A 24,575-nucleotide genomic window follows, 5' to 3' on the forward strand; every position below is an offset into this window, starting at 1 on the left:
CCCATGAACCCTCGGGCCCCCCCCGCCTATCCAACAGAGTTGATCCATGGATTACATCGTGATTTAATTAGGGCTCACCACCTTTTGTTTGGCATTCCGAGGATTCATCCATCATGGCTAACTCTGGGGCATGACTCTGATACCACTTGTAAGGACTACGGACACCACCTATCTCCACATTGATATGATATTGTCCACTTTAGGCCTAAGCTCTCATGGATTTGCTCTTGGGTTATACCCAAAAGGCCTCATACCAATGGAGATATTTGTTTATCCTTATATACCCTTAATCTTTCTCATTTCTAACCAATGTGGGACTTTGGTCGCATACCCAACACTGAATAGTTAAAAAAATTTATTATTTTTTTATATTTTATTAGTTTGATAATCTAGAAGTAAAAATCAAGATTTAAAACAATTTATTCTTCTAAATATATCATATACACCGATTTGAAATATATTTTTGTTCAAAAAAAATATTTTAGTATGAATTGACATATACAATTAGATGGTTCAAGAAATAATAAAAAAAAACTAAGATTTATAACTTTACTCTTTTCCAAAATATATAATTATAATTAAAGCAATGAACTAATCCTAAGAGTATTTTTTCGTTATTCTAAAATCTTATTCTCGATATTTATTACATCAGGTTCCAATTTATCTTAGAATGGAAGTACAACTTGCAGAGTATCTAATAATTTATTCTTCTAATTCTAATAAAATCCCGATTAGCATGTAGTTATCATTGCCTATTTTGTTGTTTTATGTTCAGAATCTAGCCACCCGAATGCAACCCCCGGATAGATAGCGGCTGATTTGCAATTGAACGCAGATTTGTTTTGTCCTTTTATTTTCATTTGTCAATGTCAGGTGATAACAGCAGACACAGTCCAGCCATGTTTAAGCGTACAAGGTGTCCTTGTTCCCTTTAGAATTGGAAGGTCTGTGCTTCAGACGAGGATAATGGCCCTGACAATTTAATTTTCATAATTTCTCTTGCATGCCCCATACGAACAAGAATGAGTTGGTTTTCTCTATGTTCATGAGGTGTACTATTTCCTACTAAATTAAAGTTTGTGGGTTTTTTTTTTTTTTTTGCTTGCTCCATGTCTTTGATCTTGTTTAAGTTAAACTAGGTGGTGTTTTCTAGCATCGTTCTCTTTTAGAGATTCCAATTTCTATACTTGGAAAAACTTCTAAGGAGCTGGTTTGGCCATTTGGTGCATGTGATGATTTTTCTTTTGACATTTCTTCTTTCATCAATTCTGCTCGGTCCCAGTCCCAGTTTATTTCTACTGGTTATTCCCAAAAGTCCAAGCAAATGCTGAAGAAGATGGCTATCATTTTTCTCGTTTAAATTATTTTAATTTTCTAATGTGACTAGTTAATTAGTTGACTAGGGGGCTGGTGATGACATCACAAATGTATATGATGATATTTTTGTTTTAGTTCTTATTTCTGAGCAATTATATATTCAATGCTTTAAAATTAAGTTATACAGTGAGTCCCATTCTTACAAACAGGTGGGGATAAATACATAGTTATTTGATGGATGGCATACTCAAGTGAGAAAGGGCATGCTAATTCTATAATTATTGAAAAATAATTCTAGTTTAATTAAGTAGTATTTTATTTGGTTTTTATGAGTACTCGTGATCAAAATTCGATGCAGACATATATTACTTAATTAATTTCAATACCTATGTGTATACTCTTCCGATCACATACGAACGAGATTTATTTGTATTGATGATTTCCTACAAACATAAATTCGAGGGATGATCATAAGGATATATATGTGTGGTGTGTGTGGCATCTCATAATTATCCAAGTTCTATCAGAAATTAAAACCAAGAAAAAATATGTTAATTAATTTGGGGAATAAATGTTTACGGCCGTAGCTAGCAACAAAGGGAATCGTAATCCTGATAACTATATATCAGCAGGCGTTTAAAAGGCAATGTAGATTTTAGAGATCGACTTCTTCCAAAAAAAAAAAAGATTTCAGAGTCATTATCAGATTAAATAATGCCTTTAAATATATAGAGTGCTCGAAACAGCAGGAACCATCTCCCTCCGCACAATTCTTGCGCATCCCACGCGAATTTTGATCCTAATTAGTAGAGTTTGATCATACGCAAAGCAAAGATGAGAACTTGTCCATCTTGTCCGATTAAACATTGATTAATTAAATTTCCAACAAAAAAATTAAATAAAAAACAGTGATTAAGTTCAAGAAAAAAAAATCATAATAAGTGGTTTTACAAGAGTCATGGTGGGAGAAAAATAAAATATCATATCATACTTAAGAAAGTTTGATAAAAATATATTGGGATATTATCACTTATGTGGTAGCATTTACAATTTTATTCTAAAAAAGAGTTGTTATTACTATAATGATAGTTGTGTTAACCATTAATAAAAATGATATAACCCATGTGTTGTTATTATTAGTGTCATAATTTATGGCTAATTTATCATATCATTGATGTCTATAAATGAGTCATTATTTGAGAGCAAAATAAAAAAGTAAGAGAGAGTAAAGAAAAGAGAAAAATTATCAAGGACAGCAACCCTGTTGCCATGTGCAATAATTTATGAGATAAATGAGAGTAGAGTTTGAGTGAAGTAATATTTCTCTTTATTGTAATCATTTTTCTATTTATCTCTAATAATATTGGTTTTTTTCTGTAAATATAGATGATTTATCAAATCATGTTAAATATTATATCAGCATATTTAGCTTCTAATAAATAATTATATTTAGCTTCTGATGGATAATTATCATAACATTACTAGTTCAAAATTCCTAACAAAAAAAACTTAGAAATATCGAATGTATTTGTTATATTTGGGTTAATTACTTTTAAAGTTTTCTATACTACTACAATGTATGGTAATATATTCTCAGTATTTAATACGATTTTTAACTTGAACTCGATTCTCGATGTTATCAAGTGGGATGGATTTTAGAATTTTATTGTCATTCCAAGAGTAGAGATCCGTCATTTTTATTATGTAATATAGATAGCTATTTTAGTTTTTTTTTTTTGTTACAAAGAAAATGCTCAGATCCAAGATCTTTTAATAAATTGATAAAAAAAACAGATCCAAGATCTTTTAATAAATTGATAGCTAAAATATATTAATATTAGTTGAGCAACAACAGGAAAGCGGATGTCTTAAAATCTTTGCTTGTATTTATGCTTTATTTGATGTGATATTATTTTCCATCAAGAAATGCTTGTTCTCTTCGTTAATTAGTAAATGCAGCATGAGCTTTACGCATTGTTTTTTCAAGGCGTGCGTGGCCCGTTCAAGAGCAGAAGGGGAAAGAACATGCGAAAACGTCTATAAAAAAGGCTTTGCCCCTGTCATTCTCTCACAAAACCAAATTCAAAGTCCCTTTGCATGGACCTCTTAAGCAGTGTTGTGTCTCGAGTCACTTCGAGCCTGAAAGCAGATTCGGAGGCCAAGGGAGAGAGCACCATGAGAGCATCTTTTAGACATGGAAGCCTAAAAAAGCAGCAGGCTTTTTCGAAGTTCTAAATAAAAAGGAGAGAAAAGAAAAACACTCTTCCTATAATGAAAAACAACTTTTCATTAAGGAATTGAGGGAAGCACTTTCGTCTTCAAGAAGCATCCTCGGAGGTGAGAGAATGATCAGCTAATAAATTTGAAGAACAAAAATATGCCAAAGAAATAAACACCAACAACTTTATTTGTCCTCAAAAATTGTTTGGTGGGTCATTAACCAAACCCTCATTGGACCTCCATTTTTTATTCATCTAAAAGCACAATCAGGCATAACCCTTTATGCCCAACAAAAATCACAAAAAAAAGGGATCCCATATATGAAATTATTACAATTAAGTACAAAAACACGGTTTCAGTTGAATCACAAATCATAATTATAATTACTCATAGATCTACCCCTTTAGAAATGCATTCTCATCCCTTGTAGATTTTTTGGGTATTTATACATAATTAGTGAAGGCTCTAAAATTTCCTAAATTTATTTTTTCCTCTAGAATCAAAGTTACGATTATGATCTTTACTCTCTTAACCTCTTTTATTCACAGAGGTTCCTTGAGCTAGAGCTGCACTGCCTGAATCTTATCCTTCTCCACATATAATTGATCGAGAACTTATTATCATTATTTTCTTGGGGGTGCTGATGAGTATCTGTTAATGGTACCACTAGATTGTTCCGTTTTGCATCCCAAACGTTTGTCGACTGATGAACTATATACACAGAATGCATAATATTAATATCCTGGCTTAAATAATTTCACAAAGGAATTCATTGTCATATATTCCTTATTGGGCATAATAATAATTGCAGCCTTTATTCATATATCTAGCTAGTAATACTATTTGATACAATCATCAGTATATTTCCAAGACTATTTTCAAACAATCATTTGCGTTTAAATAAGGATATATATTCACGAGAAATGTTTAATCACATCCTTTCCCTCTAGCCGAATTCAAAATCCATTTGCCCTATACTAGTTTTATCTCATGCCAGCTAGTGTAGTTATGATGGGATTGAGCTCCCCAAAATGAATAGCATGATAAATCATGTTATAGCTGAAAATCTCATCAATCACGCGGCAACAAGGAAACTTGCTCTTTATTTGTAGGAGAACTTACGTGATTTTATTCGTGAGAATAAGAAATGTATAAATTAAATATTTTTTAACCACCTAAGTAACATGGATTTTCTTTTCTCTCTCACACACATATTCAATTAATTGGATTTTATAACTCAAATTAAATTCGTTGGATAAATCCAAGGCCCCTCTATAGAATTTCTCCATTTTATTTACGAGTCTTGAGGTGCGTATGGGTGTGCGTGTGCAAGAAAAGTTCATGCAATTTTTTCCTTGTCTTTGATCTCTTTCTATACTTTTATAGATGCTTGCCAACCATATCTTCCCAAACTCTCCTTTAAGTTTCCTTCGCTGTTTTTATTTTCACTCTTTCTATCCTTTTCTTTATGCAGCTTAGAAACAACGCATTCTTTGAATCCCACACATTTTCTTGTTTTAGTTTTCTTTTTCTATCCAAAACCCTAAAGTAAGCACTCATACTTGGTAGGCCCTCCAATAACAGAAACCCAAATGATCTTATTGGTCCCCCACCTCTCTTCATGCTCAAGACTCTCTGTCTCATATATTTGGTGGAGATTTGGCTCCACGGGGACTTTTGCATGGATTTGTTGGCTAGTTTCAAAACCAAGGGTTTTAGTTTTTCTTTCTATCCCTATCTTCTTCTCTTATGGCCGTCCTTTTGATTTATGGTTGTCTCATCGAGGTCAACTCAACATCACTTCTCATGTATTTTTCATAATTTGTTTCTTTTTTTCTCCTCCTCCTTGCTGTTTGTCATTCTTAATTTCTCCTAAAAAAAAAAACTTGGTCAAGTATGGTTCGTTCTAATTGTTTCTTCCTTCTTTTTGTCAATGCCTTGATAAAATCAAAGGGTAATGTATGTTTTAAATATTGACGAGGTCATCTGCATGCATCCAAACAAAACTTTTGTCCATTGCGATTCGTAAGCTTGCGTCCGGGATTTCTTTTCTATTCTTTATTTTTGTGAAGCGAATGCACAGTTTTTTCTTTTCAAATACATGATTGGAGCTTTGGAAATTAGTTAGATATATGTCAATCCCTTAAATCAATTCAAATTGCCACGCCCACTATCAAATCTTGTCAGGTCTATTTTAATAAAAATAAAGAAAAAATTGAGAACATATAAAGAAAAAAAAAAAAAAGAGTATCATGAGGATTCAGTGAAACTTGCATGTGTGACAATTCTTCCAATTTCTCAAAAGAGTTCATAAATTGAGTCCATAAAAAACCAACAGGAGCGTAAGCCAACTAGTGCAATGAACCACTGGGTTTTGGAAGCCTTTTATTTTGTGGCCAAGTTTTAAAAGTAAAAAAAGAGAAAGAGAAAGGAAATAAAAGGATGCAGACGAACATAACGTGCGTTAGACATTCCAGGCATGCCGTGTGTTATCTATTATTGGATGGAAGATTAAAAGCAGAAGCATACAAAAGGCCAAGAAGGAGAAATTACACAAACAAGTCCACATGAAATTACAAGAACTTGCAAGTACTCTCAAACCTCTTTGGACCATGTCTTTATGTGGTGGTTGCCCTGAGAAATAATTGGATAACAATGGATTATTATACAATTTGAACTCTTTCGGCTATTGGATAAGAGATCAAGTCATCATGACTTGGTTTTCCTCACTTTTATGATAATTCGGACGGCACTAAAAGGTTGAAGTAGCAATGATATTGACTGCATTTTGCCACTGAAAACCACTAAACAAGTACTGGTTGGTGGGTTTAATTTCTTTTTGCGTTTGTCGTTCCTGGGCCTCTTTAATTTCTTCCTGGACTAGTTAAGTTTGGCGTTGTTGAGGCCATATTCTTTAAAAGAGAAATGCACAGAATAACAAAAAATTGATGGCCAACAGCTCGAAGCTGAGTGACAGTGTGATATTGAGGATGGGGCCAACGCCATAGTCGAATGGACGGCATGGCCTTGTTCTGTTTTGTCAAAGTCATTATCAAAACCATCCAGATAAGAAAGAGATATATGCATCAAACCATAATTATTATTGCTATAATAGGTATAAGATAGTTACATAAGACCATACTTTTAGGGTTTGGAGCATGCCCAATGTATTCGTAGACCAGTTTTCTCACGTTAATATTAAATTCCATCACAGTGAGCTTTAATCATTTACATAGCTGTATTCATGATGATTTGTTTCTTACCATCTCTTTTTAGGTTTGAATCCTAAAACAAAAGGACTGACATAAGAGAAGTGAGAAGTGAGAAGTGATTACACCATACTTTTGCATGTCAAAGGTAGAAATAAGTGCTAGTTAGGTATGGATTGAAATAATTAGACACATGAGAGTGAAATGTTTAAATTCAAAGAACGACAGCGCAATTTGTTTACAAATGAAAACTAGTAGGTGTATTTTATTTTTTTAGATTTGATATTCCATTAATGTTTATATCCAAATTATCAATTACCAATGAAAATAAAAATATCAATAGACAATAAATCCTGAATAAAATCTTGTTTGACGATGTGTTTCCATCAATAAATTCATATTATCAATATAATGATGTTTACTTGCCGATGAGTTATTCCATCAATATTTTCTAGTAATGTGTTGGACCATCCCGTGGTGTAGAGAAGTGAGTGAGTCATCTGAATATCATCTTCACAATAATTACTTGAATTCAGCATACTACCTTATCCGAATTTTTTTTTATTATCATCTGGATTAATTAATGTATTTCATATGACATAATTTCCAAGCTCCTGGTAGACTAGTGCAGGAGTAATGAACAAGAGAATTGAAATTCGACTTTTCAGCTGGAATATCCCCTTGAGTTCAGAAACGGGCACCATTTTGCAGGCTTCCAGTTCCTTATTTTAAAGAACATTAAATTAAAATCAATCAGCAAATGAGTTCACTGTTCATATGAGTATGTATGGGGATGTTGATAATTTGAAAATGCAGCATAAATTAACGGAGCATCATGTCAAATGGCAATGGTGTTGGGCCTACAAGATTGAGTGGACTATGAACTTCATATTTGCAAGGCAACATTAGTAAGGCCTGACATGGGCCTTGCATGAAAAAAAAAATCCCAAGTCCAAAAATGACTCTTTTCCCCAATTAACCTGCTCTCCGCCGAAGCTGTGATCTGGGGAACAGAATCCTTTTTTCCAATTGAAATATAATAACTTTTCTTGATTCCCCACAACATAACCATTTCAACAATTCCATTTCACCTCTCACCTACAAGCAAAATATGAACAAAATTTACTTTCAAGTATCTTGAAACTCTGAATTCACTAGTTTCTTCTTAATTCCAATACATCATCATCTGAGTTTAATCAAATTAATTGGATGGGGATTTTAATTAGATTAATATTTCAATTGACTTAATTAAATTTTTATCTTGGATTAGAACTCGAATCTTGAAATTATCAAGTTAACACATTGGGATAAACTGAGCTTGACGTTTAAATCAGACTTATTCATTGGAATGCTAAGTCATGATGAACAAGAACAAAAAAAAATCAGGTAAAAAATTTAGAAGAATGCTGATATTTTTGGAATTTTTTTGAGAGAGAATGATTGCAGATGGAGAACTTTTTCGGTTTTTATACATGGAATGTTTGGTAGAGATGGCGGGTCGAAAATGCTTTCCGTGCAGAGTAAAATCCAAAGTTTAGTTCTTGGGCAAACCGAAACAAGAACCCCCCAACTATAGAGATGGTATTAACTGAGTCTTCAGGTGATTATTTCTTTCAATTGAGTTCCCAAGGTATCAGACATCATGAGTTTTGAGTTTTCTGTCTATACTCTTCACAATTTCGTAAGAGATAACCTCAAGTTTCCCAAAAAAGATGTCGTTAAATTGGATTGATTTATGTTCTTTGGCAGGATTGAAAGGGAGACTCAACTAGTTATTTACAAAAACCTTTTGAGAGACTAAAAATCCTTTTAGGAACTTAAGCGAGACTTTTTCTATAATTGGGGGACTTGTTTAAGCTTTGCCTCGCGGCAAGTTCGAAAATATCGTTAACGAGTTGCCAAAACGGCGGCTTTTTTAGGGCAATTTTTGTCAAAGGGAAAAAAATTTCAGCCAAGTGCACCCCAAATAAATCCTAGCTACGCCTGTGGCTGAGATCTTGAACAGAGAGTTGAAAATCAGAATGGCGAAGCGAGATTTGTCGGGTTCGGAGCCCGATGAAAGCGAGAATTCAAGTTCGGAAGAAGAAGGAGAAGTAGTAGGGAAGCTGAAGGGGATAACGGAGTATGAGAAACAGAGACTGTCGAGAATCGCAGAGAATAAAGCTAGAATGGAGGCTTTGGGTCTTAATAAAATGGCATCTACTTTGATGGGTTCGGTTCAGAAATCAAGGCAGCGAAAAGGGAAACAAAAATTTGTTGATGACGAGGAATATAGGCCCATTGATGAGACTGCTAGTGATGACGATGATTTTGATGATGAAGATTTTGTGGGAGGTCAATGTTCTTCGAAGTCGGGGAGAACTAAGGTATTGTGAATTTTTCTTGATAAGAAACGTTGCAAGTTTTTATTCACATTTTCTTGGTTTTAATGTTAATGTATGATATTGGGACCATAGAGGGAGAGAATGTGAGCTTTTTCCTTTTTCTCATTGATAGTAAGAGAAATGCAAGATGTGCCATTTAACCAGACCGGGGATAGAAATTGGAGGTGGGAAGAAAGGTGAACATCAACTCGAGTAGAAGAGGAACGCACACTACTTGTTTGAGAAAAGTCTTGAAATAAAAATGAGTTAATATGGTACAAAATTTAGAGTAAAAAAAAAAATTATTCTGCAAGGAAAATGAATTGATGCAGAGACTGAATAATGAGACCTACAACTGACTGACAAGAGTAAACGGGTCAACATCTTATTATCACTCGTCTTTTAAAGTGATGGACGCTGAGAAACCAAAAAACGGGAAGGGGGGACTAACACAAGATTAGTCACTTGATATGCCACCACGTGACTCATCTTGTGTGGTAATCATAGATATGTGTGGCACTTGTGAAAAGAGGCTCCGGGAATGCATGATTGGGCTTATGCATAATCTGCAGTGATGAGATGCCTTGGTGCTCAATGAGTTCCAATAAATTGGATGGATCATCATATGTTAAACCATCTTGTAATTTTGTTTAATCTGTGCATGTTTCTGGAACAATCTATTTTTTGTTTGGGACATGCAGGCAATACAATGGTGCCTCACAAGTGAAAGATTCTATTTCTTATGCATTCTTAGCAGTACGTTAATATTGTATGAAGTGGATCCATTTTTGCCTCTTCATTTTTTGATTAATTGTATGAAGTGGATCCATTTTTGCCTCCTTTTCATTTTTTGATTGTTCACCCTTGGAAGAGAAAATCTACGAATTTAAGAATATTCTAATACACCCTTGAAAAAACACAGCTTACATATCTCATTTAAGAGATGAAGAGCACATCACTTTGTGAGACATGCACCCACATGTCTCATTTTGAGGTATGAACTTTTCAACTTGAGATGAGCAGTGGTAGGTCTTATTATGCAGGCATCTCTTTATGCTTTCGGTGTGTGCCTCACTTCATTTATCTTAAGTACATTTTTTTTTTCTAAATTTTGCTACTACCTACACTTACCTTTGGAGGCTTTTCTCAGACAGATGATATGCACTCCTCCTCTGGTAAACATGGTGTGTATCTTTGTTCCCACATGTAACCTCCCTCTTTCCTTACAATAATAATCTATAAGTTAAAATGAAATGGTCTTGCATTTAACTCTCTCTTCATATCAAAATAGTTTTGATGTCACAACATCCTATATTTATTTGTTTGTTTTCTTACTCCCAAAATCGATCATTTCAAAATTTATTTGCTTACACCCATCCATGCGCTTTGTCCTTCCCATTCTATGTACATCCAATCCCAATAACAATGAAGATTGTCCACTTCTCATCTCATTCCTCGCACTAATCTATCTGCCTCTCTATCTGAGAGTTGTTTGTGCACAACTCTACCTCAGTACCTCACCCTAATATACATAAAAGAACCTGCATACTTCTCATTTTTCACCCTTGTCAGGAACTATTTTATTGTGTTGTCTAGCATGTTTTTTCAGGTTTAGATATGCAAGGCTTTGAGCTTTCCCTTGAAATACTTTGATTGATATGTTGGGAACTCTATTTGCTTATCATTTTTATTCAGGATAAGAGGAAAAGTTCAAAACCTAAAAAAATTCCTGTTCAGAAGCATGTTAGTGGTGCAGATTACATTTATGGGGATGATGATGAATTAATGCAGGTAAATTTTGATGAGTATGGAGGACTTTTATTGCCAGTTTATGCTATTTCTGCTTCACATTATTGTAGAGATGGTGGTAAATTAACTCTTCAGCACTCTTATACAGGCAATTGCTCTGTCATTGCATGATTCTGTGAATGATGCAACTCCTAAAGAAAGAAAGGTAGATGCTCAGGTTCAAGAAGATGCAGGAAAGAGGAAGAGGAAAAAACCGGTTTGTTTTCACTCGGATTGGTGTTTATGATGAGCAGATTTTTTAATTTATTTTTTACTTATTTCTCTTTCCTTTATGTTTCTTCTTTGTTTCTCTTTCATGTCAGCAGTTCAGTAGTCGGGTGCAGATGACTGAGGATGACCTTATCTTGCATTTCTTTCAGTTTGATGGTAAGTTTGTGAACCTGTCTTCTGTGTGTGGATTGTTGGGGAAGGGAGAGGGATAAACTGAAAGTTGGGAATTTTATTTCTTTGTGAGTTTTGACATTAGCTTTGGAAGAAAGGGGATTGAGATAGAGAGGAACAATCTGGTTTACCAAGTGTTTGTATTATCATTGCTCCAGAAGGCATGATTTTACAAAGATGCCTCACTCCTTGTAAGATGACTAAGCTTCTGGACCTTAAATCTTTTATCAGGCCACCCTTGTTTAAACTTTAAAGCTATGTAACTTTAATGTTTTGAAAGCGATATTCTGTCTGTATTATTTCTTGATATTCTGAAAGAGTCTTGGAGTAATTTAGGTGGATAATGTTATCTTGCAGAGGCAGGAAAAGGGGCCATAACAATGAGAGATATCCGAAGAGTAGCAGTTGCTCATGATTTTATATGGACAGACAAGGAATTGGCTGATATGATACACTGCTTTGATGGTGATGGAGATGGGAAGGTCAGTTCTTGCAGTCTTCATTCTTTTTGTTGTGAAAAAGGGCACAAAAGTATGTGGTTGTGGGCAGGCACAACTCACAAGGACTCTTTCCAAATGCCCTGGCACTTTCTGAGTGTTTTAGTTTGGAACTTTGAACAGTTTGCTGATCTGTTGCTCTAAGTGGATGCATTGTGAGTCAAGGATATTCATGTAATTGGAAACTTGTCTTATTATCGAGTACTCTTATGCCACTCACTTTAATCTTGAATCAATGATCAAAGAACTTCTTTCCCATATTTGTTAATTACATTATCTAGGCCTAGTGAATCACTTGATAACTTTCTGCACATTCCAAGATTGCATTTTGCATGTGACTATTTCCAGAGCTTGATTCTCCATCTGTTCAACACTTTCTTCAAAGTGAATTATACTTTGGTGTCATGGCTTTCTTATCATTGTTTCATCAAAACTGCTCAATACATTGGTGGATGAGGTCTCAATTCATATGTTAAACTTTCCATATTTACTTGTAATGTTCTCATGCTAATCGATGTTGTTTGACGAGTTCTAATTATTGAGTAGCATGATGCTTATCTATTGTTAACTTGCTCCATTGCAGCTAAGTCTTGATGATTTTTGTAAGATTGCTGGTCGATGCAACATGATTCAGAGTTCTGAAAATCAATGATGGATACAATATTGGCATCACATTCATTGTGGAGATATGTGAGGAAATGCATCTCTGACTCTTCATAACTTTCTGAGTTTTTTATTGTGTTTCTAAGGTACTTTCTGTTTTCTTTTTTGTCTTTCTAAGTGATGGCTTCTTTAAGAATTTGTTCTGATTGGCCTTTTGCAGATACAATGTGCATCTGGGCTATGTATTAAAATGTGAAGAATTACCTTAGCTTCCCGCAATGTTGTATATAGATGATGGTATAAATTTTCTCTAAAAGCACGTTGTTTATATTTTCAATTCTCTGTAAGCAAAGTAGATGGAGTGAGTTTTCCAGTTCGGTAGGCCTTTTAGCGTTTTGGTAGGCTGACTTTTGGCAGCTAAGAGTGCAAGCATTCTCCTTCTGTATACAACAGCATCAGCTGCAAACCTATAATACAAAACAGATCCTTAGCTAAGAGTGCAAGCATTTTCCTTCTGTATACAACAGCATCATCAGCTGCAAACCTATAATACAAAACAGATCTAAGAGTGCAAGCATTTTCCTTGTGTATACAACAGCATCAGCTGCAAACCTATAATACAAAACTGATCCTTGACAATCAGCACGCTGTGCGTGGCCCTTTCAGAATATAGTGCCTAAGCTTATCTGCGGAAACAATCTCATGCTAATCACTTTTGGGGACCATGTTTGTTGTGAATGTGCTATGGTTTCGATATTAGCTTTATGAAAGTAGCCATAGGTTTTTTAGGGTGGTGCTGCTGCTCTTTATAACAACTCAGGAATAAACCCCCACCCCCCAATTTCACGATCCAGTGAATGAGCTCCGTGGAACCTAAGGAGGCATGTACAAGTGTTTCTGTCATTACTATTTCATGTGTTCCAGTGGTGTCGTTCGTAGCTCCAGTAACTTGCAGATCCAGTGAATGAGCTCCGTGGAACCTAGGGAGGCATATACCAGTGTTTCTGTCATTACTATTTCAGGTGTTCCAGTGTGTCGTTCGTAGCTCCAGTAACTTGCAAATGACATTAGGTTCATGACTTGGTAAACCCCCCCGGGTCAGGCCCAACACATAAAATTAGCTCATATTAAATGCATGATAATAGTAATAATAATAATTCCAAAAGTTGTTATTTTTCAAATAATATTCAACTAGTTAGTGTTTGACGATGATTTAGTACGACGACCAAGATATTATTGAGAAATTAATTTTTTTATTAGGATATTTATGATAGATGAATGAGAACCTTGAAAGCTACAAAATTGGCACGCATTTCAACTTTTCATCCAAAAAAATCTACTGATTTGTAAAAAATAAAAATCTGAAAACAAGAGGAGTAGCCCCGTCCTCACACTCTGTAATCCTATGTGGGTGGCTACGGTGCTTCCTAAACCGGTTCCTCCGGTTCTTTCCGTTCTCACTTCTTCAAGAAACCTGAAACAAAATTCTTTTCATTTCCGGTTCTCGTATCGACCTTTAAACCTTAAAGTTTCAGCAACAAAGCAGCAGCAGCAGCTTCCCGAGCTGAAGGCTGATAAAAAAAACCCAAGCAGTTCTGATTTAGGATGGCTCCCTGCTTTTCCTCACGTCTTGATTGCCTCTATGTCAAATTTTCTATTTGGTTATCATATAGGGTTTGTATCTCTCTCTTACCTTGTTTTACAATATTTATGCTCAAATTATCTTGATGATGGGGCTAGACTGCATGAGACAGCACAAGAGACGGGGCAGTTGTTCCCTTCCATTTGCAACCAAACACTAGTACAAATGAAATTTGCTTGTCCGTTCATGTCCCGTTCCTTGTGCCAAATCGTCTTGTTGATCAAGAGGTGACTGAAGATTGGACAAGACGGGAGAGGATAGGATAGGAGAGTTAGGACAGTGGTTCTATCCAATGTACACACCAAACACCAACACAAAGAATGAAATTGATCCAGTCTAGTCCCGTGTGCCAAATGTTATCTTAATCTCGCTTTTTGTGATGATTTGCATTATATATGATCAACGGTCTTGATTGTTGTTGATTATATGCAGGGTAATGAATGGTCCTATTGTTTCTGTTGCAAAAGAGTTGGGTTTTGAAGGAAATTCAATTCTTGAGGGTCTTGTGGTTAGCATTTTTATTGCTGGTGCATTTCTTGGAAGCGTGGCATCAGGTTCACTAGTTGATAAACTTGGATGTCGTCGCACGATTCAGCTTGACACAATACCATTAATTCTGGGTGCACTTGTAAGGTAATGATTTGTATGTGCAAATAATTTGATGATGAAGATATGCCTACCATTTGCAGATTGTGTCATGCTCGAAGGTTGTAGATTTTCTGATATTATAATGTACATAATTCTAAAACTTAGTCTAATCTATGACACTTTGCATGATGTGACAGTGCGCAAGCGCACTCTTTGGATGAAATACTCTGGGGAAGATTTCTTGTTGGGCTTGGGATTGGTGTGAACACTGTTCTTGTTCCAATCTATATTTCGGAGGTACTTTACTTTCAATGCGCTACATTTACTGATTTCATTTGTTAAACTCCCAGTTTTTTATGTTAGTTACAAGGGTTGGTCAATTCAAAGGTGTCGAAGAAGTGAGAGGAAAGACTTGGGATTTCTCTCTTTATCCAATCTTGAGAATATGAGAACAATGTTCTTTCAAATTTATCTATTCATTCATTGAAGCTTGTAATATATTGAATTTGTCTATTATGGTTTGTAGGATGTGGCAAGAAGATATGTTTTTGGTGTTGACAGTAACTCCCAATCATTTTTGCTCATCTAACTCCTCATTATATATGTTGTAGGTTGCGCCAACAAAATACAGAGGCTCATTGGGAACCTTGTGTCAGATTGGGACATGTCTTGGAATCATTGCATCATTGTTCCTTGATATTCCTTCTGAAACTGATCCACACTGGTGAGGTTCTTTTCCACTTTGGTCCTTGTTGGTTCCTGGCCTGGGTTTGATTGATGATCTACTTTCATATGCTTGCTTTCTCGCTTAATATCATGTGCAGGTTTTCTTTTAGCGGATGTCATTCTTTAGAATTAACTTTAGAATTAAGTTTTATGATATGAAGTAGGAAGCCAATGTAAGTCAGTTTTCCATGATTTAGCAGGGCTTGGCATCTGCAGTTTGCTTTTTAGCCTTGCATTCATAGGCATCTGCTTGTCTTATAGATTTTCAGAGGCATTATTATTCTTTTACTTGATATGGAGGAGGCTTTGATCTTTCTTGCTTAACAAAATATCTTTTTTTCAGGTGGAGGACAATACTCTACATTGCAAGTGCTCCTGGATTTATTCTTGCACTCGGCATGCAGTTTGCTGTGGAAAGCCCCCGCTGGCTATGTAAAGTAGGGGTCTCTTTCTCTTCTGTGCAAACATCTTTGGATATTGCTTCTTGGCATTTCACTCCTGAAGCTTTTATGATTTGTTTGTGTAGGTAGGGAGGCTAGATGATGCTAAAACAGTTATTCGTAATATTTGGGGATCATCTGAAGTTGATACGGCAATCCAAGATTTCCAATCAGTCATCAAGAATAATGGCATTAATGTGGGTAGTAGATGGTTGGAACTCCTGGAGGAACCACATTCTAGAGGTTGTATGACTATGAAGGTTGTTCTTGGATATCTCATTCAGTTATATTTATAGTGAAATACAATATGGGTCATAGGACTTGTGTTAGTGTTACAGTTTGTGTGATATACTTCCTCTATAAACATTTCAATAACATTTGTAATTCAGGCATTTTCTCTTCCGCATTATTAAATAGCTAGATCATTTCATATTTCAATTGTGAGTCTGTGACACACAAAATTCAGTCTGTAGACATTGATGTAGTTGTGTTGTTGCAGTTGCATTTATCGGAGGTGCCCTTTTTGTACTGCAACAGTTTGCTGGGATAAATGGAGTCCTTTATTTTTCATCGTTGACTTTTAAAGATGTCGGTATAACAAGTAGCAGTTTAGCAAGCTTATTTGTTGGACTTGCCAACTTTGCAGGTTTGAAATCTAAGGCTATTTGTCCTTGTCTTTTGTCTATTGAGACATGTTTCTTATTTGAGTCTCAAGTTTTTGAGTTGGTGGTCATCTTCAGGTGCACTTTGTGCTGTATACCTAATGGATAAGGAAGGGAGACAAAAGCTCCTGATTGGCAGTTACTTGGGAATGGTGAGTGTGGATGATATATGCCTGTACAAAAGCTAGTGACTGGAAAAAATAATATCATCATAATCATTGTTCTTTATCTTCTTTTGAGGTTTGAAATTTCAGCTATATTATGGTATTATTAGTTTGTTGGTCCACTGATGCACCAAAACTTACAAAAAAAAGATAGCAGCATGGATTATCTAAGTTATGAATTATTTTTCTTTATGCAGGCAGTTTCAATGTTTCTTATTGCCTGTGCTATCAGTTTTCCAGTAGATGAAGAACTCAGTCACAATTTGTCAATACTAGGAACTCTGATGTAAGTAACTTTTCCCTAGAATCCCCACATAATTTTAAAATCTGGGAAGAGATTAGACAAAGGTTTAGTCCATGGTAGTTTTGCAAGGATAAAACAGTTCCGTTTAACTGACTCCAATTAATTTAAAGTTCTTTGAACGGAGCAACATAGAGAGCTGCCTCACTGTTTACTTTTGCTGCCTCTCCATATTTAGCAGTTTCATCTTGTTGGTCAACAGGCTGTGAGTTTTGAAAGCCATTGCATTTAGTACTTAGTACTACCCAATTAATTGAAGATTTAACCTTTGCTTGGTTTGTTTGTCACTGTCTAAATTAGTTAATGAGTTTGGCATATGAAGTGAACTTGGGCCACCTATGACCAGCAATGCTAGATTGATATGACTCAAGAAAAGGCACTTTCGTGGCTTACAGATATGATCTGATGAGAGATAAAGATTCCACCTGATTGCTGGTTATTCAGTGTGACTTTTATTTAGCAATTTTCTTATTTCAAAAGCTCATTATTCTACCTTAATGAAACTATGAAAAACCCCACTGCATATTTGAAACCCTGCATTTTGTTTGCATGCCTGTTCAACATGATATTGTGAACCAAATAAAAGCTGAGCTACAAGTGAGACATATAGAACTATGCTGAACAGCCATATATTGCTTGCATCACTATCAACCTATCAACAAGTGAATGTTATATTAATATGGCAATGTCATGGTTATCTTATCCATACATATAAGCATTTGGAACATGTTGTAACCTTTTCCAGTACATGCAGTATCTTTTTTCGATGTACAATTGTTCTGGATGCTTTGCTTCATAGCATCATATAGTATGGATATGCATATTTAATAATTCATACATAAAATATCTACTTGTATTCCCTTTTAACAGACATCCCAAGTGAATCTGTTGTACTCCAGAATACAACTCTACCTTCAGGGTTTGCTGCTTTCATTTCTAGGTAGATTTTTGCAATAGTGAGTGAAAACTTTAAATGAATCTTGCATTGATTGCTTTTGAACATGTACGGCCCTTTTCTCTTGAGAATTAGAAATGAATTGCTACGCCACTGTCAAAGCATGACATATAGCACCATCCTGATATTGCTAGACACTAGGGTGTTTTAAGGTGTCCAAAATCCTTTCCTACTAATCTGGAATATAGGAGTATTATGCATTAATGAGATCTTCATTGATAACTCTTTTGGCTCTTGCATATAGGTACATTTTCACATTTGCCATTGGAGCTGGCCCTGTAACTGGTCTCATCATACCAGAACTGAGCAGCACCAGGATGCGTGGGAAGATTATGGGGTTCAGTTTTTCTGTTCATTGGGTAGGTACTCAAATCATTTTCCATAATTTATTCCCCATAGAAAGGAAAAGGCAAGTTCTGCCAAGTCTTGTTGATGTTTAGGTCAAATATCTAGCGTTTATACTGTCTGGCCATTTCCCATGTTTCTAATTGGATTTGGAAGAGAAAATGGGAAAGGTATAGCACCATTGCAGTTTCCATTCTTATATATTTTGAACTTCGAATCATGTAGTTTCAGCTTCTTTACGCCCCTTGTGAATTCACCTTGGTCATTTGATGTACCTTCTTTCAGGTTTGCAATTTCCTGGTGGGTCTATTATTTCTTGACTTGGTGGAGATTTTTGGAGTTGCACCTGTTTATACCGGCTTTGGCAGTGTGTCCTTGTTAGCAGCAATATATGCCAAGTTTTTCTTAGTTGAAACTAAAGGACGCTCTCTTGAAGAGATTGAAATGTCTCTGAACCCCAATTTCTCTGTCAGAGACAAGTGGCCATAAATTGATTTCAAAGCTAAGACAGACGGCAGAAGACGGGATTGTAATGCTAGGACAATTGCACGGATGTTTCTTTGGAAGGTTGTGACTAGTGATCCTTGATGCTAAGGTAGTGAAGTTGTGTTCGAGTAAACTCTAATTTCTGTGTACGCGACAGTTTTACGTACTACAAGTGACCGGAAGAAAAATCATCTGGTTTTCTTCTTGCGCAATTGTGCCAATTTTGTGCAGGGAGCTCTTTCATGTAACATCAATCAAATTTCATTTGATGCCAGCTTCAGTTTGCTTAACGCATCACTTATAAACTGAAAGTGTATGGAACCTCTACCTGTCCTATTAGTAAACTTTTCTCCTTGTATGATTTATGATTCCAAATTGCAGATAACATGTAGATGGTAATCGCATGTTCTTGAGCACATAACGAGTTTATGCATTATATATAATGGGATAAAAAGGGTACCCAACTTTATTTATTTCTGGACAATTTCGACCTGTCAAGGTCGTTTGAAAAAACAGTTATAATTAGCTCGGATTTAATTCTCTACAAGCTCTTAGATTTATGGTGAGTTTATCGTACTTTTTAAAATTAAAAAAATATATATTATTTTTTTCATTTAAAATAATTTTTTTAATACTTTCAAATTATTTTGATATCAAAAATAATTTAAAAAAATTAAAAAAAAAACTTCATTAAACACAAACGTGATATACTTTTCATAATTAAAAAAAATTATTTTAAATTTAATTTTTTAAAAAAAATATTATTTTAATAAAAAAATATTTATAAAAAAAAACCGCCGCCGAGATCAAGAGTTGGCTCGTCCATGGAGCAGGCTCATCAGTGGCCAGATGGTTTTGGAGCAGTTAGAAAAATCCAGGATCAACATCATCTCGGCTTTACTCATGTTTAAAACCCGAAGCATTTACCTCCAATTCTGTGTTTTCATGCACCGATGATTTTGGTATGGGAGAGAGTTCCCATAGGTTCCTCGAGACAGAAGCTGGTCACACAATCGAGCAATCTAGAGTCGGCACTTACAATCAATTTCTTAATGTCAATTTCTGGTGAGGGTAATGAAAAGGACAGCAGCTCCTCCCCACCAGTCACATTTGACATGTGCTCCCTAGGGTTTGATACAACCAATAAAGTAAAAAGGAGTAACATTCTATCAATCACACATCTAATGTCTTCAGTATTCTACATTTCAACCCAGTTACGCGAGGCAGAAGGATTGATAGGCAGATCCACTGGTCATGTCCTTTTCATGAGGTACCCCAAAATGATGCCTACCATGGCAACAAGAATGGTGTATATGAAAGGGATACCTCCTCGACTTCTGCTGGAATGATGCCTCAACTGCTCCTGCACACAATTGCACACACATTCATTTCTAACACGGGCTCTGCTGATACCGCTACTAATGTCATCCTGCAAGGTAATCTATTTTCTATAACAGAAACTATAGCCTGTGATTTTGTTTGTTTTAGTTTTTTTCATTTCTATATTGGGTTGGGGGGGTAGATATAATGCTGATAAACAGGAAAATACGAACTTTATCATGGTTGTTGTCTTTCATATAACATTTCACAGTTGAATGTGAGATAGAATAAAAGGTGTTGGATTGTGCATATATTTCCTCACACAAGAAATGACGAGGTATCATACTCAAGTACAAATTGTTTACATAATGAGAAAAATGCATGAAAAGCAACAATATGAAGCATAACCACTTAAAAAAACTCATTTATTCCCATGTACTGAATTTATTGGCATTAATAGCCAGGCATGATTAAGTACTATATTCCCCGTCTCCTTTTAAATGAAATTTACCTAGCAAATAGCAGCTCAAAGTAATCAAGTGATAAAGGTCATGAAACTATTTTTTATTATTGTATAATTTGTAGCATTTGCCAGATATGTTTCCTCTTACTTTCCCCAACTGCATTCATCTAAGAATATGGATTTCTTATAGTATATTTTTTTCTCAGCACCTAATATTTCTCGCAGTGAGAGCTGACCTAAAAGTAAACCGCAGCTCTAAAAGCATTTCAGCACACACACTAACATGCTATATTCACATGCTGAATGCCTTACCAGTTCTTTCTGAAGTAGCTTATTTTGCTGAACAGCAGAATTTTTCTCCTCGGTCAGCTTGGAAATGAGAGCCTTTGCCTGAAATCAAAATTATCATTTCCAGAATATGACCAAGTTTCCCAATCAAATATCTTAACAAGAAACTCCAAAGTCCAGTCAATGTCAAGGAAACAAAATTACAAACTTATATAAAATTTTGATTTTTGTGCATGTGATGCTGAGAAAACACCCAAGAAAAGGGTGTCTGTGATATATCCCATGATGTGGTGAGTCTTAAGTGTGCAAACTCACCAAGATGTTGTGTAAGAAATCAAGAATAGCAGCCAAATCCTAGTTACATAATTGTCGATGAGTGGGGAACATAAGCAGCTGAGAAGCTGGCTTTCATTAATGGCTTGGCTAAACATCTGATGGCGAGGTGTTTTAGAATCTAATTAGAGGCAGGACCATGTATTATTAAAAAGGTTGGAAATGGCTTGGCTGAACATCTAATGTCGTTCTTTTAGAGTCTAATGAGGCAGGACTACCTCATTATCAAAACTGGTTCGAAATACAGAATAGATGGGGAATCTTAGTGGCTCCATCATTCATAGGGATTCACCAATCAGACAAAATAAGAGGATTCTCTCCTCCTATCAAAAGGAAGTAGAGTCCCCTCTTCTAATAACAGCAACATTTTTTCATCCTAACACATTCGCCCCCAGTCGGGAGATACTTGAAAGTTGATGCAATTGAAAATCAAAACAAAGAAAAATTCAAGAATTGGAATTAAATAGGAAAACAACAGTTTACCAAGACACCTACAGGGTTGGAATACTGCCAAAAATAGCTGCTTCATCAATAAAGGAATCTATTTTTTAAAATATAATGACACTCGTCAAAACAGAAAAATACGAAAATTGACCTTATTAATCTAATAGTACTTGATAAACAAATGAAACCAGGGATTGCACATTTAGTATGTCCAACCAACCATTCATCACTAAGTTTTTCCAACAATTTGGGTTCAAAATTTATTCACAGAAGAAAAGGAATGGCATACCTCAGGCGAGTTATATTCAGACTGTGGTCTCTGGACATAAGACCTTGAAACCTACAAAAATGATTCACGTGATAGAGAAACAATCTATTAAACCTATGAGGGCAAACATAAAGACAAAACCTGAACATAATTCAATTCAAAGACCAAGGCCATCAGACACTCACAGCTGACTGTTCGGAAGTGCTAAAACTCCCATTATCTGACACGGAAGCTCTGGGAGAAGAACCTTCCTCTGATTCTTCACGCACCGGTGACGGTGGTCCAGGTGGAGCAACATAAACAACCCTCAATTTGCACTCTTCAACTACATGCCCCGCCTCCTTATTAAACTGCAAATCACAAAACATTGAAAACCCATTTGCATAACCCATAAAATTAAACCAATTAAACCAGAAACAGAAATATTCAGCAAAATTATATCACTACCATCTCTGGAGTGATATCCTTGGCTGTAGCTCCAGGACTTGTAATTACACTCTGAAGTAAAAACTTGTCCTTGCATTGCATATCAAGTGGCATCTCCTTCTGTGCTTGCATTGTGACTAACATGAACAAACAGCCCGTCATTAAATAAACACAAATTTAGCAAGATAAGAAGAGCGAAATTGATAATAATTAAAGCACAAGAATTGAAGAGAGAGAGAAACCTATAACATCACAGGAAAGCCTTGGCAACACAACTCCTGTGTTAGGTCTAACACAATACTTCTTTGGATTTGTTGTCTTGACCTATAATAATTAAACATGCAAATCAATTTTATTATACAAACCCAGTTATTATAAAAAAATTAAAAAAAAAATGAGATTAACTGATCATTACCTTAAAAGCAACATAATTGTCACTTTTATTTCGCAACTGTAGAGAACGCGAGATCTGCTTCTTTAATTCAACTACAAAAATCATAAAAAAGTTAAAAGGAAAGAAAAAAGATCTTCAAAGAAAAGGAAAGAAATATAATTTCTTTACAAGACGGTTCGTACAAGGGAATTGGAGCTCTTGAGGCTCGATGCTGAGAAGTTCGTCGGCAGTCATTTTGATGGGAACAGCGAGAGAGTCCCCGGATACAGAAGCCAGAGTTAGTGGTTTACCGTGACAGGGGAAGGGATGGTTTGGTTTTACGGTGACAGCAAGAGAGAGAGAGAGAGAGAGAGAGAGAGAGAGAGAGAGAGAGAGAGAGAGAGAGAGAGAGAGAGAGAGAGAGAGAGAGAGAGAGAGAGAGAGAGAGAGAGAGAGAGAGAGAGAGAGAGAGAGAGAGAGAGAGAGAGAGAGAGAGAGAGAGAGAGAGAGACGAGCAAATGAGACCGAGAAAGAGATTCGTAGCCGAGAAGTACAAATAGCGAAGTAACAGCGTTTTTTAACTTTCCCTGTTGCTTACAGCCGGTGGGTGTTTGGTAACGCCGAATGGAAGTGATTTTACTCGGAAATACATAGGTTTGATTTATTTTCTGTGACTTGCATGGACTTTGAAAAATACTTGCCGTTACACCAAACCAAACATTGCCTAAAATTTTTGTTAGGTTATCGCTCCCGATGGATCCATCTCCAATGCGTCTGCCATTCCGCATTGTACATATCATTATTGTAATGGCGGATTCGGATATTCATCCTGAAAAGGGTATGAATTATGGATCATCTAACTTGTATTTGTCATGTTAATTATTTTTTAAAAATGTTATTACTTCAATTTTATTTTTATATCGGCTTAATCAAGTTTGGGTTGAATTTGATAGAGTCAACCAAACTATTAGAAATTTAATTAAATTTTATCAAATTAATATTTTATAAAATTCAACTAAAAACTTGTTTTAAATTAGATTTTATATCTGAATTTTTTTGTAAAGTTGATAAAACCAAACTCAGTTTAGCAATTATGCTGTATATTCAAGTAAAATGTAATTTAATGGATTATTTATAATTGAAAAATAATATTATGGTTTTTTAATAAAATTATCAATGTTTGTTTGGTATTACTTTTTAAAAATATGTATTATGATTTGTACAACAACACATAAAAATCATAAAATAAAACCCAAAATAATATCAATTTAATATCTTTCATTCTAAAAATACCTTTTTTAAAAAAAAAAAAGATAATGCATTGCCAAAAGGTTCCTTTATAAAAGATTCAAAAGGCCAGGGGAAAAGTTTTTCTTACCGATAAAGGAGAGTGGTTGGTGAAAGAGTAAACAGGCTCAAGAGCCCCTGGACTTCTTGGATTCAACCGTATCTAACCAACCTGCCTGGAAAAATCTCCTCAGCTTCGAAGGGAATTGGAGCAAACCTCCTTTGAGCAATATTCTAAGCTTGGAGGCGAGTGCCATAAACATTCCTCTCGATATGTAAATACGAGGCAAAATATTCTGTTTTCAGAATTCCATCCTTGTTATTTTTTTTTATTCTTGTATTTTTAATTTGATCAATTAATTTTTATGTTTTTTTAAATTTACCCAGTTGATCTTGTTTTCTCGTGATTTACTTTGTTAATTTAATAATTAACTTCTATCAAGACTCAATTTTGAATTTAGCTAAATTGGTCTAAAAAAAACGTTGTGGTTGATTTATATATATTTTTAAGAAACTTAGAAAAAGTAACTCATTTGTCATTATTTTAAGTTTATTTAACTTTTTTAAAAATTACTGCACAGCATATACAAGTTATATCGGCTTGATTTATATATATATCTTTAATGTCTCGAGATAATTTACTTGATGATATAGGCCCTGTTTAT

The 24,575-nt window shown here is 35.2% G+C and overlaps 3 protein-coding genes across 6 annotated transcripts; 2 read left to right on the top strand and 1 right to left on the bottom strand.

Moving 5' to 3' along the window:
• Nucleotides 1-8,366: 8,366 nt before the first annotated feature.
• On the top strand, nt 8,367-12,894 carry LOC105132013 (uncharacterized). Of its 4 annotated transcripts, none has more exons than XM_011035282.1 (7): nt 8,367-9,112; nt 10,805-10,900; nt 11,007-11,114; nt 11,221-11,284; nt 11,657-11,781; nt 12,380-12,491; nt 12,620-12,894. In XM_011035282.1, exons 1-6 carry the CDS (start codon nt 8,768-8,770, stop codon nt 12,446-12,448), a joined length of 807 nt encoding a protein of 268 aa, XP_011033584.1. In that variant the 5' UTR covers nt 8,367-8,767; the 3' UTR covers nt 12,449-12,491; nt 12,620-12,894. The 4 variants fall into 4 exon arrangements, with proteins under 4 accessions (XP_011033584.1, XP_011033576.1, XP_011033567.1 ...); XM_011035274.1 differs by having other exon boundaries at nt 8,368-9,112; nt 12,380-12,486; XM_011035265.1 differs by having other exon boundaries at nt 8,369-9,112; nt 12,380-12,889.
• Nucleotides 12,895-13,702: 808 nt separating this feature from the next.
• LOC105132038 (Major facilitator superfamily protein) lies at nt 13,703-19,073 on the top strand. The gene is made up of 11 exons (XM_011035300.1): nt 13,703-14,073; nt 14,474-14,674; nt 14,827-14,926; nt 15,241-15,353; nt 15,699-15,792; nt 15,882-16,038; nt 16,295-16,441; nt 16,536-16,609; nt 16,819-16,907; nt 18,122-18,236; nt 18,508-19,073. Exons 1-11 carry the CDS (start codon nt 13,805-13,807, stop codon nt 18,709-18,711), a joined length of 1,563 nt encoding a protein of 520 aa, XP_011033602.1. The 5' UTR covers nt 13,703-13,804; the 3' UTR covers nt 18,712-19,073.
• Nucleotides 19,074-19,710: 637 nt separating this feature from the next.
• Nucleotides 19,711-23,003, bottom strand: LOC105132045 (vesicle-associated protein 1-2). The gene is made up of 8 exons (XM_011035313.1): nt 22,827-23,003; nt 22,666-22,736; nt 22,493-22,574; nt 22,272-22,387; nt 22,010-22,174; nt 21,846-21,896; nt 20,804-20,881; nt 19,711-20,071 (listed from the first exon to the last, which is right to left on the bottom strand). Exons 1-8 carry the CDS (start codon nt 22,876-22,878, stop codon nt 19,961-19,963), a joined length of 726 nt encoding a protein of 241 aa, XP_011033615.1. The 5' UTR covers nt 22,879-23,003; the 3' UTR covers nt 19,711-19,960.
• Between the last annotated feature and the right edge of the window lie 1,572 nt (nt 23,004-24,575).

Source organism: Populus euphratica, unplaced genomic scaffold (assembly GCF_000495115.2).
Source record: "Populus euphratica unplaced genomic scaffold, PopEup_1.0 scaffold2.1, whole genome shotgun sequence".
Taxonomy (NCBI): domain Eukaryota; kingdom Viridiplantae; phylum Streptophyta; class Magnoliopsida; order Malpighiales; family Salicaceae; genus Populus; species Populus euphratica.